Source organism: Plectropomus leopardus, chromosome 7 (assembly GCF_008729295.1).
Source record: "Plectropomus leopardus isolate mb chromosome 7, YSFRI_Pleo_2.0, whole genome shotgun sequence".
Taxonomy (NCBI): Eukaryota; Metazoa; Chordata; class Actinopteri; order Perciformes; family Serranidae; genus Plectropomus; species Plectropomus leopardus.
Window position 1 is genome coordinate 35,426,059 of NC_056469.1, and position 17,533 is coordinate 35,443,591.

At 42.3% G+C, this 17,533-nt stretch overlaps 2 protein-coding genes across 2 annotated transcripts in view; both read left to right on the forward strand.

The window, feature by feature from the left end:
- The first annotated feature begins 1,950 nt into the window (after window positions 1–1,950).
- Window positions 1,951–8,159, forward strand: prune (prune exopolyphosphatase). The gene is made up of 9 exons (XM_042490812.1): window positions 1,951–2,183; window positions 2,877–2,984; window positions 3,058–3,260; window positions 4,279–4,463; window positions 5,673–5,831; window positions 5,933–6,024; window positions 6,134–6,292; window positions 7,222–7,312; window positions 7,574–8,159. The coding sequence occupies exons 1-9, from the start codon at window positions 2,145–2,147 to the stop codon at window positions 7,819–7,821; spliced, it is 1,284 nt and encodes a 427-aa protein (XP_042346746.1). The 5' UTR covers window positions 1,951–2,144; the 3' UTR covers window positions 7,822–8,159.
- A 3,266-nt stretch (window positions 8,160–11,425) lies between these two features.
- bnipl (BCL2 interacting protein like) overlaps window positions 11,426–17,533 on the forward strand; it is a 10,220-nt gene continuing 4,112 nt past the window's right edge. Inside the window, exons 1-5 of the mRNA XM_042490099.1 lie at window positions 11,426–11,751; window positions 15,348–15,428; window positions 16,725–16,792; window positions 16,912–17,166; window positions 17,264–17,458. Of these exons, the coding sequence (XP_042346033.1) occupies window positions 11,708–11,751; window positions 15,348–15,428; window positions 16,725–16,792; window positions 16,912–17,166; window positions 17,264–17,458 (643 nt within the window). The 5' untranslated portion in view covers window positions 11,426–11,707. The remainder of the gene's footprint in view (window positions 11,752–15,347; window positions 15,429–16,724; window positions 16,793–16,911; window positions 17,167–17,263; window positions 17,459–17,533) is intronic.

Genomic DNA, 17,533 nt, shown 5'->3' on the forward strand with positions numbered 1-17,533 from the left:
AATAAACTCACATTTCAGTACAAACCTGTCTGAGTACCTGAATACTCACATTCTCATTATTTTAAGACGTTTTATGGTGCAAATTATCACCCAAATTACTGAAAAATATCTAAATAAAAGACATCTGAAACTCCAACAGCTGTTGGTAATCTCACTCACACACACGCACGCACGCACGCACACACACACACACACACACACACACACACACACACACACACACACACACACACACACACACACACACACGCGGCAAGAATATGAGAAACTTCATTACCCAGAATTCCTGCAGAGGGTGGTGCTGCCTTCAAACACTAAAGGAAATGCGACTTTTTTTCACAGTTGGTCCTGTGGTTCAGATTCATGCAGCCTGCAGCCTCTCAGTGTTAATACACTTTATTTTAAAAATATCCGATGTTTTTTTTCCCCTAAACACTAAAAGGCATAATGTTTTGAGATAAAAAAAAAAAAAATAGCATTATGAGAAAAAATGTGTTGCTTTTTAGTTTTATGTGTAGTTGACTTTAATTCTAAAAAAATAAAAAGGTTCTTATTAATGTACGTACAAATATTACTTCATCTTATAAAATTCACTTTATTTATAAATATTTGATTTTTATTTTAATTTCTTAATCCTGGTACTCTGTCATATGTTAAAGAAAAGATGTATGTTGTGTAATCTTCAGAATACGGTTAAAGCAGTTTGCAGGTTTTAAGGTTTGCAGGTGGTTTGAAAAACTGACGGTTATCAAACCGTGAACATTTATGTTCATCTATGTTATTGGAAAAATGCAGCCAGACAGAGAATCTCAGCTTTATGTTAGTTTTTTTCAAAAGGAAGAGTTTTGCACTTTCTCACATTAAAAAATGTTCTCATGATTTAAATAAAGCAACAGAGTGTTTATTCAACCAAGACATCATTTATTTTGATATTAATTATATTTATTATAATAATGATGATGATGAGAATAATAATAACAACCATTCCATAATACGATTACATACACTATCATACTGTTTAAACATTTTACCTTCTGAGATAGTTATCATTAATGAAAATCTCATACAGTTGCAACCCAAGTTCAAAATGAGCTTTACTGGCCACGTAAATGTACACATACAAAGATTTTAACTCAGGTTTTTTTTGTTGCTTTTGTCAACTAAACTCACACAAAAAAGACATGACGCTTATGAGATGATAGCAATTCATCTAAAATTAATTTATTGTCATTTTGTACATGAACAGGAAATATCATCAATCAATTGATAGACTACGCAGTGCTTTCAAAGTATATGCAGTATGTATCTGTGAGCTCTGGTTGAGGAAAAAACGCTTTGTGTATTGTTTTTAAAAAAGCAAAATTTGTACGTTGTTTTCAAATAACTGTTAATTGATTAGAATATTAATTTTAATTGAGTAAGGAAAGTGCTTAAGATTATATGTGTGTGTGTGTGTGTGTGTGTGTAGCCTACATATATTATTTAATATATATGAATATCTATATATGGCATCAATGACCAGCAGTAAATTAAAATTAAATGTCTATATACAAATCGTCTCTAAGTTGTAAATTACACAAATAGCACAAAGAATGCTGAATGCATATGATTATGTACATGTGCAGGTGCATATTTAAATGTCTTCACTCTTTACATACAGCAGCGTGTAGATTTATGTTGACAGTGACAGATTACGTTAAAGTGTTTTAAATTATAATCTACAGCGGTGGTTGATTATCTACAGCGTGTGACTGATTTAATGTGATGTACAGTGAGTATGCGTCTGTTTTCTTTTTTGTTAGAAATGTCTGAAGCGCGCATCTGTCCTCTCCTCACCTGCAAACATCAAACATCAACCAATCAGTTTATCTTCTGCTCACAGTCACGCGCAGAGAGAAGCTCGGATTTCCCACGTTTCCCCCGCACCCTGAAGGCCTCCTGACCTTTTACCCAGCACGTTACCGACAGTCATGCGTTAACAGCTAACGGTGACGCGTGTGTGTGTGTGTGTGTATGTGTGTGTGACTAACAGCACGCTGCTCGGTCAGCCGGCTGTCACCGTTTACCGAATCCGTTAACCGGTTAGAGGAGCAGCTAGCGGGTAAACTGACGGTCACAGCTAGCAGCTAACGGCTAACAGAAAGATGGAGGAGTTTCTGTCGAGCTGCCGCCGAGCCGTGAAGGTAACACACACACACACACACACACACACACACACACACACACAGACACACACACACACACACACACACACACACACACACACATAGACAGAAATACACACACACACACACACACACACAGACACACATACACACACACACACACACACACACACACACACACACACACACTGCTCAGCTCTGTAATGTTTTGTCAGTTAGCATTAGCATCAGTTAGCATGACATCCTTTCAAAATAAACTTCCGGTCAGAGAACAACATGTAATTAAAAAAAACAACATATTTGAACTTTAAAACGGATAATATTAATAATAATAAAAACAACAACAACAATAATAATAAGAATAATGTAGGCATGGTCATTACCATTTTTATATAGCGATTATAACGTTTATGTCGGTAATCTGTTGTTTATTTTCTCGATTAATCGTTTGATCATCAGATGTTTAGTGCACAAAAACGTCTTCACAAGACATTTGGAGACAAATGTGCTCTCTTCAGGAGTTAACCTCGTGATACAGCCTCAGCTCCCACTTTTGTGTCTTAATTGTTTATTTATTCATGATTTTTGTAGTACTGTTTGTTTAAAGTCATGTTTTATAGTATTATTAATGCCCCGATGAGCTTCTGTCTCTCAGAACCTCAGTTTATATTGGCTGATACAATGTTTTTAAAAAAATAAAATAAAATCCAGGAGGACCTGGATCAGGCTGGTTCTGGGGTCCATGTGGTTTTGGGGAACGAAGCCTGTGACGTGGACTCGATGGTGTGCGCTCTGACCTACGCCTACTTCCTGTCCAAGGTGAGTGTCCGACCCGTCAGTTCAGGTGTGTGACCTCAGAGTGGATGTGTACCTGAGCCTCTCTCTCTCTCAGACCGTTCACAGTGAGATGCTCGTTCTCCCGCTGCTGAACATCCGCCAGTCAGACCTGGTGCTGCGTTCAGACAACGTCTTCCTGCTGAGACAGGTCGCTCTGTCTCCAGACCTCCTGCTGTTCAGAGACCAGCTGGATCTAAAAGCGCTTCACAGAGCCGGCCGCCTGCGGCTGACACTGGTAGACCACAACGTCCTTCCCAGGTAACCATGACACCTGACAGGTAGACACAACGGCTGCTCAGCCAGTCGAGGAGCCTCCAGTACTGGAAACTCAACTTGCTCTGACTGGGGGTAGGGCTGGGCGATAAAACGATAACGATATCAACCGGGAAATAACTTTTTCTCAATTAAAACATGAGACATTGTCGATAGAACTTAGATAGAACGCGTTCCAGCCATGTTTTGACAGACATCACAATTAGTCAATGATAGTAAGAATAGTGCTGCAGAGAACCAAATGCAGTGAAGAGCTTTGACTGTCGAACAGCTGAGTGTTTGACAGCCACAGCGCTGAAACACATTTGCAGAGGTGAAAGGGGACTTCTTTAGACTTCTGCAGACAACTTTGTGTTAGTTTCAGGTTTAATAAGACTTTGGATGAATTATTTACACCAGAATGCATCGCCGAAATGGGCGACAGCCTGCTCCAGCACGGAAATGTCTACGTGTTCGACTGGAGCAGTTTTACAAACTGTCTCTCTCCGCACGGATAAGCAGGATTTTAAGATGTTTCTTGGATTTTAGGACATTTTGCAGATTTTAGGACATTTCTAGGATTTAGGATGTTTTGAGGATTTAGGCTTTTTCAGGATTGTAGGACATTTCTAAGATTGTATTTTGTAGATTTTAGGATGTTTCTAGGATTTGAGGACATTTTGTTGATTTTAGGTCTTCTCTAGGATTTTAGGAGGTTTCCGGGATTTTAGGGCTTTTTTAGGATTTTAGGACATTTCTGGGATTTTTGGACTTTTTCAGGAGGGTTAGGGCACTCTGGCACCTTATGGAGACCAAATGTACAAAAACCGTTCCCAGTGTGAATCACTTTATTTTTATGGTGAATTAGAAAATGGCTCCACTCGGTATGCTATCGGTGGCCGGATTTGGCTCGGTGGACGTAAGTTGAATATCAGCGCTCTACTGGCCACAACATGATTGCTCACAGTGTGGTTCCTCAGGTGAGTGAGCACACCTGTCTCATCAGCCTGTGTCTGTCCTGCAGTTCAGACAGCGACCTGGAGGGGGCGGTGGTGCAGGTGATCGACCATCACCTGCTGGAGAGACAGCCCTCCCCCTCCTGTCCTGTTACCGTGGAGATGGTGGGATCCTGCACGACCTTGGTAACAGAATGCATCATCCAGAAAGCTCCGGAGATCCTGGACCAACAGATCGCTCAACTGCTCTACGGTAAACACCTGAACACCTCCTCATAACACCTGAACACCTCCTCATAGCACCTGAGCACCTCCTCATAGCACCTGAGCACCTCCTCATAGCACCTGAGCACCTCCTCATAACACCTGAGCACCTCCTCACAGCACCTGAACACCTCCTCATAGCACCTGAGCACCTCCTCACAGCACCTGAACACCTCCTCATAGCACCTGAGCACCTCCTCACAGCACCTGAATACCTCCTCAAAACACCTGAACAGGTCCATAGTGTGTATATACTGTGTGTGTTAATATGTATCTGTGTGTATCTCTGTGTGTCTCACTGTGTGTATCTCTGTGTGTATCTCTGTGTGTCTCACTGTGTGTATCTCTGTGTGTATCTTTGTGTGTCTCACTGTGTGTATCTCTGTGTGTATCTCTGTATGTATCTCTGTGTGTACCTCTGTGTGTCTCACTGTGTGTATCTCTGTGTGTATCTCTGTATGTATCTCTGTGTGTATCTCTGTGTGTCTCACTGTGTGTATTTCGGTGTGTATCTCTGTGTGTCTCACTGTGTGTATCTCTGTGTGTCTCACTGTGTGTATCTCTGTGTGTATCTCTGTGTGTCTCACTGTGTGTATCTCTGTGTCTCACTGTGTGTATCTCGGTGTGTATCTCTGTGTGTAACTGTGTGTATCTCTATGTGTAACTGTGTGTATCTCTGTGTGTATCTCTGTGTGTATCTCTGTGTGTCTCACTGTGTGTATCTCTGTGTGTATCTCTGTGTGTCTCACTGTGTGTATCTCTGTGTCTCACTGTGTGTATCTCGGTGTGTATCTCTGTGTGTATCTCTGTGTGTCTCACTGTGTGTATCTCTGTGTGTATCTCTGTGTGTCTCACTGTGTGTATCTCTGTGTGTATCTCTGTGTGTCTCACTGTGTGTATCTCTGTGTGTCTCACTGTGTGTATCTCTGTGTGTATCTCTGTGTGTCTCACTGTGTGTATCTCTGTGTCTCACTGTGTGTATCTCGGTGTGTATCTCTGTGTGTAACTGTGTGTATCTCTATGTGTAACTGTGTGTATCTCTGTGTGTATCTCGGTGTGTATCTCTGTGTGTCTCACTGTGTATCTCGGTGTGTATCTCGGTGTGTAACTGTGTGTATCTCTGTGTGTATCTCGGTGTGTATCTCGGTGTGTAACTGTGTGTATCTCGGTGTGTAACTGTGTGTATCTCGGTGTGTAGCGGCGGTGGTGTTGGACTGTGTCAACATGGCTCCTGCAGCAGGTAAAGTGACTCCTAAAGACAGCGAGGTCGCTGCAGAGTTGGAGTCTCGTTTCCCCGCTCTGCCACCGAGGGGCGCTCTCTTCCAGATGCTGCAGAACGCCAAGTTTGACGTCTCAGGTGAGTTAGGAAACTGTGCTTGAGTTATTTACTGCAGTACATCATCTTTGTACAGCTGTATTTTAGCGTTTGTAGTTTTATTTTCAGTATTTTTTCCTCAGGTCTCAACACTGAGCAGATGTTGTTGAAGGACATGAAAGCTGTTTCAGGAAGTTTGAATGTCGCCATCTCTGTTCTCTACATCACTCTGCAGGTCGGTCTGTACTACACATTGTAATATATTCTATAACTACGAACTGTACTACTCTGCACCACACAGTACTACAGTCACAGTAAAGTGTGTGTTACTGTGTGTGTGTCAGGACTTCCTGCAGGGGGCGGAGTTGGAGGCAGAGCTCTCAGATTTCTGTCTGAAATTTGGATACGACCTCCTGCTGCTGATGACCATCTCCTTCACCGAGAGCAAAGAGCCAATCAGAGAACTCGCTGTGTACAGCCACAGCGCCACCTGCAGGAAACAGGTACACACCGCAGAGTACCGGCTCTGCTGCGTCCTCCTCAGATGCTCATGCCTCCATTGCACCAGCAGAGTGTCGTCGGCATTACGTCTGCGGCGCTGTTATGCTTCGTCCTCCACGCGGCTCTATATACTACATCCATGAGCGTTTTAGAAGTGAAGCCTCCTGCCGGCTGCAGGCCGCAGACTTGCTGAGATCATGCTTATTTCGTCATTTTCCAGTGATTTTGTGGTCACTTTTCCGACTCGTCTGCATTTATAAACGCTTTCCTTTTCTGTTTGTTGATGTTTTTAGTCTTTGTTGTGCTGCGGTCTGCAGTCCAGCCATGAACGGAGAAAATTAACGAATTTTGTCCGTGTTTCAGTGAAAAAAAACATGCTCATCTTGATAATTGTACAGATCAGAATAATAAAACATTACGTTAAACATGGAATAGATTGAAGATTTGTCTGTTTTAGTTAAACACATTCTATTAATTATACAGATGAATAATTAAAATTCAGTAATAATAATTCAGTTTCTTACAGTTATGACTGAAGATAGGCTTAGATATGTAGGAGATTTTAACTGTGTTTTTGTGCATTAATGCTCCTGCTGGACAGGAAACGGCGTGCTGATGGACGGAGAACGAGACTGTTGATGTTCAGTTTTAGTCGAGTGAAACATGATCCCGAGTCCGTGCAAGGCATTTTATTTTGAATATTGACTGGATGCACTGCTGCATGACTTGATGCGGCTGCTTTCCGTGTCCAGTAGAAATAGACTGGGTGGGTATTGTTTGTGTCCCGGAGGAGTCGTCAGCACCGTCGTAACGCGGCGTTCACAGACCCGGAGGCATCTGCAGCTGCTGATTCTACAGAAGTGCTCCGTCTGTGACGTTATCTTATATCACGATGAGTTTCCATGACAGCTCAGGTGTCTTCCCTCCCCAGGTGAGCCTCTACCTGGAACAGGCCAGTAACCCCGCCCTCAACCTCTGTCCAATCAGCAGCCCCCATCCACATATCACAGCCTATCAGCAAGGTAAACTCCTCCCCCTTTTACAGCTGCAGCCAGGTGCACGTTCGATCTGAAAATGGTGTTTTGTTTCCATCTCTAACATGTTTCCTTGAAACATTGAAACAGAATTTAAGGTGCGACGTCTCGTTTGGTGTCGGTTAATAACAACATAGCGTCTAAAATAATAATATAATAAAATATCAGATTGTTTCTATAATAAAGTAAAATATGTAAGAAGAGACGACTTTAAGCGTTTAATTATCCTCTCTTTGTGCTTTTCTAAAGGGAACACGCTGGCGTCTCGTAAGAAGCTCCTCCCCATTGTTAAAGACTTCCTGAAGGAGCGGGACAGAGACGGTTGCCTTGGAGACAGTCGCCTGGGAGACATGGAGGAGGAGGAGGAGGACGATTCTCGGGTCCCTCCGACCCCGATGAACAGTCTGGTGGAGGGCTGTCCTCTGGACGACGGCCTGCCGCACATCAGCGCTCAGGCGCTGGAAGAGAAGTTCAGCAGCATGACCTCTGACCTCTGACCTGTCCGCTGTCACCCGTCCATCATCGGGACGCCTGTCTGTCCGTCTCTCGGATGATGAAGGTACCGCAGAGACGACATCACAAACATCTCTAAGGAGTTTATACTCACAGATTAAACACACGGACGACGTCAACACGTCCAGTCTGACGTCTGATTTAACGGACCGACTCAAACACACCGTCAACAACATCTGGAACATTCAGAGAACTGAAAACATCTGGAACAACTTCCTTTAGCCTTCAAAATAAAATGCAAATACATTAAGGACGTCGCGCATTTACACCGAACTTGTTTGGATCTGAAATTTATGATTTAAATGTGTTTTCAGTGTAAAAAGTGACATCTTATGTGATGGTGCTGTAGCTAACTATTATTATGGTTATTTTTGATATTATTATTATTATTTTATTATTATCATCAGAGCTCAGTTGATCATTTTCTCGATTAATTGATTAATCGTCAGAAAACGGTGAAAAATGCCAAACACACAGAAATTCTGTTCACTGAAATGTTAAATAACCAAAAATATTATTTAGTTTTAATGAACTAAAAGAACTGCTAATTCTCACATTTAATCAAACTTTTCTTAGTTTGAAAAATATCTGAAATCATGAATTGTTCTTCAGAATAGTTGCAGTAGCAAAAGTTAATTTTTCTCTCAGCTAATTGAGACCTTATTAATGAGGAGCAGCTGATGAAATAGTGTTTAAATAAAGTTTAGAAAGTTTGTTTTTTCTCTCCACAGAACAGTATTTGATTCACACGTTTACGTTTAATCGGCTTTGTTGTGTCGTTTCGAGACTCAGTATTTATTCAGCGTTTCGTTTTTGAACACACAAACACGGTGGACTAAAGAACAAATCAAAAGTGTTTCTTCTTCTACACCTCAGTGTGGAGGCGGCACAGGTGGGAAGTCTGTTACGTGTTCATCGGTGTAACCGCGCCTGGCAGTGATGTCACAGTGACCTGGTGGACGCCTGTGACATCACCTGGCTGCGGTGATGTCACAGGCGTCACTGTTATCAGGAGTGACGTCACACCTTTCCGTCAGTCACTTCGCCCGGTGGTCGTGTTTTAAAACTGATTAAACGGTTCGACTGATAGAGAGTTCGTCACACCTTTACCTGCCTGTGGTCATGTGATCACTGTGATTTCACGCACACGGTACAAGTTGGCCTTCAGGGCTCTCAGGCAGAAACCATTTTAACCCTAACCTTACCTAACGGACAAATGCTGATTTCACTTTAATCAAACACTTCCTGTTGGAGTTTCACAATAAGTGTTTTAGGCAAGAGACCCTGAACCATTGGAGGGATTTTATTGTGAAACAGGCAGGATGCAGCAACAGGAAGTGACAAGAGGAACAAAAGGAGTTTTTTTTTTCTTCAAATGACCGTTTTTTCTGTCCGCGGGTTTTTTCAGCTGATCTGTTGCCTGCAGGCGCTGCAGCAGCTCGCAGCCTTCAAAGGGAAAAATACTTTTCCTAATTTTTTTGACCTAAATATAACTCAGCAGTGTCGTACGAAACGGGCCAAAGTTTCAAATAATGAGGTAAACTTGTGTGAGAGTAAAATCTCAGCCATTAACAGATTTTTTAGGGTTTGGCTGATTTTGGTGTTTCAGATACCGATACTAATGAAGTTAAATGAGTTAATGAGGCCGAAAACAGATATTTGGAACCAATATGCATTTACAATATATATAATATTTAGAATTAAAATTTAACAAACTCCAACACAAACTTTGTTTGAACGCCTTTAGGAAACGTTTAGTCAAAATGTTCAACATCATATACAGCTTCTTTTTTTTTTTTAAAGTCAGGTGAAAATTTAAATAAAAAATAAATAAATAAAAATAGCTCCCTGAGATTTTACAAAGTAAAAGTTCCTCCCATGCTGATACGTTCTTTGATTCTTTAATAAATACATTTTTATAGGCAATCATTAAAATAAAATGCTGATACAGATAATTGTTAAATTCGATAATCTGTCGACCCTTAGGTTTTTCTGCTCACGACTGATTTCTTTACACGCTCATCTGCTTCGGTCACGCTACACGTGTTTACAACATGCTATCTACACGCTAAATGTAGCTGCGTGCTAACATCAGGGAACATGTCGCTGATGCTTTTATTGGTGATCATTCGCAGTAAAAAAAAAAAATAAAGCTTTTCTCTGTTTATGTCGTTCAGCGGCTTTGGTGACGATGCAGCGACGCACAAAATCCGAAAACACTGACAAATCAGAGCAGACTTTGCTTTTCAGGGTTAGGTCTTAAAGAGACAGGCGCGGAAACAGAGCATTTCGGACGGAGGGTAAATACAGGCGACTCAGCATAATTTAAGGAAAATAAAGTGCTTTTAAAGTGAACATTAGAACATGTAAACATGTTTCAGGAAAAACCCAAAATACAAGAATGAACCTGGAAATGAGTACAATAGGTCCTCTTTAAACACTTCTCCTGACCTTTGACCCCGTTGCCTCAAACATCAACAGCTGTTGCGTTTGTATCGACCTGTTTTTGTCCGTAAAGGTGCGTGACAGCCGTCGCCGTCACATGACGGCAGTATTGTGACGTTAATGATCCTTTCAAACCTGTTTGAAATTGTTTATCGGAACAGATTTAGTAAATAAAATCATCAGTGTTAGATAAACTCGTCCAGAGTGACCTGAATCTGTTTAAACACGAAGTGAACGACAATCATTAAAGTTTGACGTTTTGAACTTCCTGTTGATTCATTTCTTTTTGCAGATGTTGCAGGAGATCAGAGGAATCCTGAAGCATTTATTGTGTTTTGGGTTTTTTGCTGCTGATTAAATGTATTTATGTATTTTCTATTTATGTTATGTAATATTTTGGTAACAGTAAATATCATGATACAGTAATTTATTTAAAGGTAAGTCTAATTTATGAAAGTAAACAGTCAAATGCTTATTTTATCTTGTTTGTTTTAATTTAAGTAGATTTTTGAAGGATTTTTTTAGTTCAGAAAGTAAAGAGGCTAAATCTTATTTTTTGTTAATTTTAGAAAGTAGATCTTCAAAAGATTTTGCTTTCATTGTAGAAGGAAGAGTCAATGTTTTGTTTTTTTATATTATTCCTTTTTTACTATTTCAGGTTAAGAAACTAGATTATGGAAAGCTTTAACTTAATTTATCAAGATTCAAAATTTTGATCAGAGATGTCAAAATGTATTATTATTCTGAGACACCTGAAATTGTAATTTAGGTGAAAATTTTATGTGCTTTTTTTGTAAATATTTTCCGTCTTAAAAAAAAATACTAATACTAGTGTACCAGTAATTATAAATAATCTTTTCATTGACGTCGTAATTGTAAGAAACTGCTCAAAATGTATTGACTTTATAATTCAGAGATAAGAGCAAGAAATCAAGTCTTCAGTTTTTAAGTATGAATTACACTTTTGAGTGACTAATTGAAGCCTCTGTGGACGGTTGGATTTGAAGTTAAATGTTTGTCCCGTTAACTCAGTTTAAATGTTTTTCTCGTGTTTCCTGTTTGTGTTTGTGCTGCCGGACTTTTCTAAAAACCTGACGTTAAAGCAGGCGGGCAGCAGGACCCTGAGGGCACTTCCCCCTGCTCCCAATGTCCTCCACAGCTGATTTTTAATAATAATAAAGTCAAAGTGAAGCTGACCTGCCACCTCACCTGTCTGCTCAGAGCAGGTGAGCATCGACCAATCAGAGGGCGGCTCTGCTGTGAAATGCAGCTGAACCTGTCGGGCGGCGAGAGAGAGAGAGACGAGCGAGAGGGCGAGTCACACTGAGTCAGAGCAGGAACTCCCCCAGAGACACACACACACACACAGACGTCCGGACGCTCACCCATGGTGGTCAGAACACGCTGTGACATCACCGTGACATCATGAGCTCCCCCGCCGGGCACACGGACAGGTACGCCGAGAACAGGTACGTTTAATATTTAAAACTCAAACACCAACAGATCTTCAGGTTTCACAACCAGCGCAGTGTGTGTGTGTGTGTGTGTGTGTGTGTGTGTGTGTGTGTGTGTGTGTGTTTCCTGTACCAGTAAAAAGAGGAAGTTTAGTTCTGTGTTTTTGGAGCCGGCGTTGGTTCCTCCTGACGGTCAGTGAAGGGGCCGCAGTGATGCGTTCGCTGCTCGCCGTGTCAGTGTTTCTGACGCGACGCTCTGAGCGGCCTGCTGTGACTCCTCAGACGAGTCCTGGATCGGTAATCTGGTCTGGCGTCGTCTGTTTGAACACTGCTTTCATCACCTCAGACTGAAAACTGCTGTTTCCATGACGACCGGCGCAGACGGTGTTTCCCCTCCAAACCTGAACAGAGATTTTTAATTTCTCTGATTCGTTGGTTTCACTCACGAAAAGGTTTCATCTTTAGTGTAGAAGAACAGAACTTTTAACGATAAACACTGAACCGAGATCCGCTTGTTCAGACAACACAAATAAAGTTTATTCAAAGAAGAGAGGGAGGCAGCTTTATTTAAAACTGCGTCTGATCACCGATGGATCAGGTGATCAATCAGACTGATCAGGAAATCAGTCCCGACTTTAGCGCTCCTCGTTTCTGGGTCGCTTCCACCAGAATCCACTTCATGGATCCTGGATCTAAACCTTTTCCAGCACCCATGGAACCTTTTACAAGAGCTTCCAAGCCTCCTCAAGCTCCTCTGGACCCCCCTCAGGAAAACTGGACTCTTGTCTTGTAACCTGAACCTGAAAGGACCTGGAACCTTAATGAGCACTCCTTGAATCTCCTTAAGAACCCCAAAACATTTTCAGAGACCCTGGGATCTCTTTAAGGAACACTGACTCTCATCAGGAAGTCCTGAACCCTCTTAAAGAACCTCTGAACCCCACTCAAGGACCCTGGAAACTCCTTAGGAACCCCTGAGTCCCACTTAAGAACCTGGACCTAAACTACATGCCCCTCTCAGGACACGTGGAACCTTCTTGAGCATCCCTGGAACCTCCTAAAGAACTCTTACACTTTCAAGGACACTGGGGTCTTTTAAAGGAACGCTTAGACTCATTTTCAAAGACCCTGGGATCTCTAAGAAACACTGACCCTCATCAAGAAGTCCTGGAACTTCCCAAAGAACCTCTAAATCCCACTTGTGAAGCCTGGAGCCTCCTCAGCCTCCTTTTCAAGACCCTGTGGTCTCTCCTCTGGAACCTCCTGTAGACCCTTCCTAAAGAGCTCCTGAGCCCCACATAAAAACCTGGACTTTCCTCCACATCTGTGGACCCGTCCCTCTCAAGACTGTTGGACTCAAGGACCCTGGGATCACCTTAAAGTGTAAGTTCAGTATTTTTCAACGTGTATCCTTTCTTCTGTTTTTTGTGCGTCTGAGTGACGGAAACAAGAATATTTTTGAAAAGAGTTCCAGTCCTGAGCTGGAGGGCTGCATCCTCGAGCTGCAGTGTACCCTCTCGGGACTTTTGGCACCTTCAGTCCACGTCCACTGAAAACGCTCCTTTCTGCCACTGAAAACCTCAAGTTTTCCTGCAGCATCGTGCGGAGGATCCCTACAGAGACGGACCTTTTTGTAAACGAGTAAGATCCTTTTTGTGGACGTAGAAACAGACCCCCCAAACCCACCAGACTTCATTTAAAAAACACCTATTTTATCATCATAAAACACACTTCATTCAAGGTCGAAAATAACAAAATAAAACTCAGACAACCACTATGGTTCTGCTCTCCTCTGTTCCAATAATCACCAACTGTGATGTGGTTGAAATTAACCCTTAATTCACCCAGTGTGATGTGAATATTTGCTGCCTCTCTTCACACTAAAATTGCTGTGTATTTAAATGGAGTCTGGTAGAACTGGCAATTGCAATTAAGGCGATGTTTCTAGTCAAACAAAAATGATCTTACTCTTTAGCAAAGAGGACTGCCTATTTTCTATTATGTCATCAGACAGAATAATCTGAGCCTGTCAGTGGCAAAAACAGACACTTTCGGTGGATGGACGTTGACGGTGCAAACGTGCTTAGAGCCGTTACATACATGTTCTCTTAAATCATGGTTAGTTTATAATAATGTTGTTCCTGTTAGTCATCAAGACACAAAAACATGAAAAAATAGAGTCCAGGTTTAAAAGTACAGAACTTTTAAGGCATTAAGGAGAGTTGATTCACACTTAAGCACCACTGGAAGTCTATTTGAACACCTGCAAGAACCCTGGAACCTCCTCTAGAACCTGCCGAAGAACCATCACATGGACAGGTAAGAAGAACACCTGCAAGAGCTCAGAGGACACAGAACCCTGCTGAGAGTCTGAGGTTTCTACAGTCAGACCCTGAAGGCACCACACTGGAAACTTAACACCCACACACACACACACACACACACACACCTGAGAAGGATGTCCCACACCTGATCTCCTTATGTGTGACCTGTATACACACACACATACACACACACACACACACACACACACACACACTCGTCCACACAGGTGTGGTTCGTAGCTGGGTGGGTGTGTCTTGACCTTCTGCTTCAGTAACAACAAACAGAGGAACAAAAGAGCTCCGCCCCTCCTCACCTGCTCAGATGTGACTCTGAACAATCAGAGTCGGAGCAGTCAGGCCGGTTCGTTCAGTCCCGTTCTGATTCAGATTTTATTGGAATGAGAAGCCGCTCGCCGGTTCGGCCGCATGCTGAACTGACGTGTGTTACCTGCCGAGAGCTGACAGGTGAGAGGCACCTGCCCGCATCTTTAGTTCAACAGGAAAACCAGGAAGAAGCTTCAAATGATCGAAAAGTGAACGGAGTCTGGTGTCAGAGAGAGAACCGGGTGGAACTCAGGAATTCGGGGCTTTTTGTGACGTGTGTGTGTGTGTGTGTGTGTGTGTGTGTGTGTGTGTGTGAGTGAAAGAGTTACTGGTTGAGTTACTGGTTGAGTTGAATCAGCAGATGTTCCAGTTCAGAGCGTCCCTGAGTTTTCTCACAGCAGTAAAACAGAGGACACTAACGTGTACATTTACTCCACGTTATTTACTTTGTGCTACTTTACAAATAAACATTTTACATATAAAAAGTCTTGAAGTTGTTTCACAGTTTCAGATGAATCCAGATGACTGTGCGTAAAGCATCACTTATTTATTATTTCTGTTAAAAAATGATTCATTGATTGATTAATAATTTAACAATAATATGTAAAAATGCACATCCTGGTGCATAACAAGTACTTTCATTAACTTTTACTTGAGTTCAGAAATGATTATTGTTATTGTTGTTATTACTATTTTCTCCAATAAGATAGTTTTGAAGTGTGTGTTTTTAACATCTGAGCTAAAACTTTATCTTACATCTTGAATACTTTTACTCTGTGGTAGTACTTATACTTCAGTAAAGTGTCTGAATACTACTTCAGAGATCAGACTCCTCATTGTGATCTCAGAGGAAGTATTTGGCCACTTTAAGATGTCACACCTGTTTGTTCACTTCTTATCTAATAATTAATGTCATTGACTCAGACATGCAGATTTTCACTGATGTTTGTTTTGTCCCTGCAGGGCTCCTGTAGAGGCTTCGGCCAACGCCAACATCCAGGACATGGAGCTGAGGGAGGAGTGGCAGGACGACGGCTTCCCCAGGTCAGAGTTCAGTGTCAGTTCTCAGTATCATAACTCGGTAATGCCTCAGAGGGCGTTAACGGGGGATAAATGACGGAAACCTCCGGAAGAGCGACCGAGGAGGGATCCGTCTCTCAGGACGGACAGACGTGCCACAGGTGTTTGTAAAAATCAGTCGTCTTACTCAGTTCAGCTGCATAAAGTGAACAGGAAAGAGTTAAAGACTCAAACATTCACTGTCAGATAGCAAAGGAAGCATACACTGCGATTTAACGCTGTTTCAAAGAATAACATATATTTTACTTATTTACTGTTACATTTTCTATGCTATATTCATCATATTTCACCCTTTCAGTGTTTTTATTTTTACAACAAATGAACAGACACACTGCAGTATTTAAAACACAAATATGCACATACTGTACACAATCATATCCATTTAGCATTCTTTGTACTGTTTCTATAGTTTTCAACTTATAGACGACTTACTTGTATTTAGACATTTTATTTTAATTTATTGTTGCTTACTTTGCTCATATAAATATATTTCTTAATAGTTCAGATTGAAACCAGCAGACTTTGTTTGTTGATCTTATCTCACGTTGTGCAGCTGGAAGGTTACATGTTCGATTGTATGTTAACTGAGCCTTTCAGTACTTTTATTTTCATTTTTATGAGACCACATGAGGCCGTTTCAGATTGATGTGTTGAAGTGTTTTATGAAGAGAGACTGAGCGTTCAGATTGAAACCAGCACACTTTGTTTGTTCTTCTTATCTCACGTTCTGTGGCTGAAAGGTGAAAACTGATTGTTGCTGAAGGTTTCCTCCTTCGGCTCAGATCTGTTCTGCTCTCAAACTGCTCTCATCATCTTTACAAAAACCTGTTATTGATTCAGTATCATAATGAAATATCATGTTATTATCATAATTTTAATTAAGTTTAGTCGCATGCATTTGGTTCGCTGCGGCGCTGTTCTTATTATCATTGGCTGTTCCTGATGTCCGTCAAAACATGGCTGCAATGCGTTCGATCCACATTCTATTTTATACATCTAATATTTAAATTTCGTGATTGATATCGTTACAGTTTTATCGCCCTAGCTGATACTAAAGTAGAAAAGTAAAAGTGAAAAATAACCATTTGACTTTTGAGAGTTCTGTTTTTATTTTAGTCTTCATTAATTTAATAACGGCACATGAAGGAACATTTTATAACTTTATTATACAAACGTTACGCTCAGCAGTTTTTACAGACTGAGGACGAACCAGAAAACTGATCTTCATGTGTAAATTAACCCTTACATTTTTTGGTTCAGGCCTCTCCCAGAGGATTGTGGGAGTCCAGAGGAGGCAGAGAGCCCGACGGGCGGCGGGCAGCGACCAGGTGACCTGAAAACACTTTTGTTTTATGTTTTGAACCAAATGATGAAGATGAACAGGAAGTGAGAGACAGGAACATAAATATTCCAAATATAATCTTGTGTCGCCACGCTCTCCCCTCAGCCCCGCCCACCACCCTCGCCCTATCAGGAACGGTCGGGGGCGGGGGAAAGAAGCGCCTGGTGGCGCCATCGCTCAGCCTCACTTTGGGCCGCAGAGACTCTCACGACCCGAGCAACGATGGTTTCTCAGCCGCTGCGCTGTCAACAACGCCGGATGAGACGCTGTCACTGGACATCAACCTGGAGGCTCTGGAGACGCCGTCAGGCAGCGAGACGGGAACGCTGCCAGACAGCCACCACGAGCTGGAGTGGGAGGGTGAGACAGACAGACAGACAGACAGACAGACAGACAGACAGGCTGAGAGACGGATGACCTCTGACCTCTCTCTGACCTCTGACCTCTCTCCGAACAGACGACCTCCCTCGGATGGCGAGGGGCGGGGCCGCGGGTGTCCCCAGGAGCCCGGTGGAGCAGTCCGAGGGTCTGATGGAGCTGGACCGGTTGGACGACAGCGGACGCCGCTGGAGGAGGTTCTGCATCTCCGGACATGAATACCACGTCAACATGAGCGTCCTGGAGCCGTACCTGCAGGTCCTGTCACACGGAGGTCAGAGGTCACACACACCGTCACCTGTAACACACCTCCTCAGGGTCCTTAGGGTTTGAACGGTCATGAAATACC

What these genes read in the sequence shown, in the direction of transcription:
- prune (XM_042490812.1), top strand. Translation starts at nt 2,145, where the DNA reads ATGGAGGAGTTTCTGTCGAGCTGCCGCCGAGCCGTGAAG. An exon ending in GCGCCACCTGCAGGAAACAG is followed by an intron (nt 6,293 to 7,221) that starts GTACACACCGCA and finishes TTCCCTCCCCAG; the next exon opens with GTGAGCCTCTACCTGGAACA. An exon ending in TATCACAGCCTATCAGCAAG is followed by an intron (nt 7,313 to 7,573) that starts GTAAACTCCTCC and finishes GCTTTTCTAAAG; the next exon opens with GGAACACGCTGGCGTCTCGT.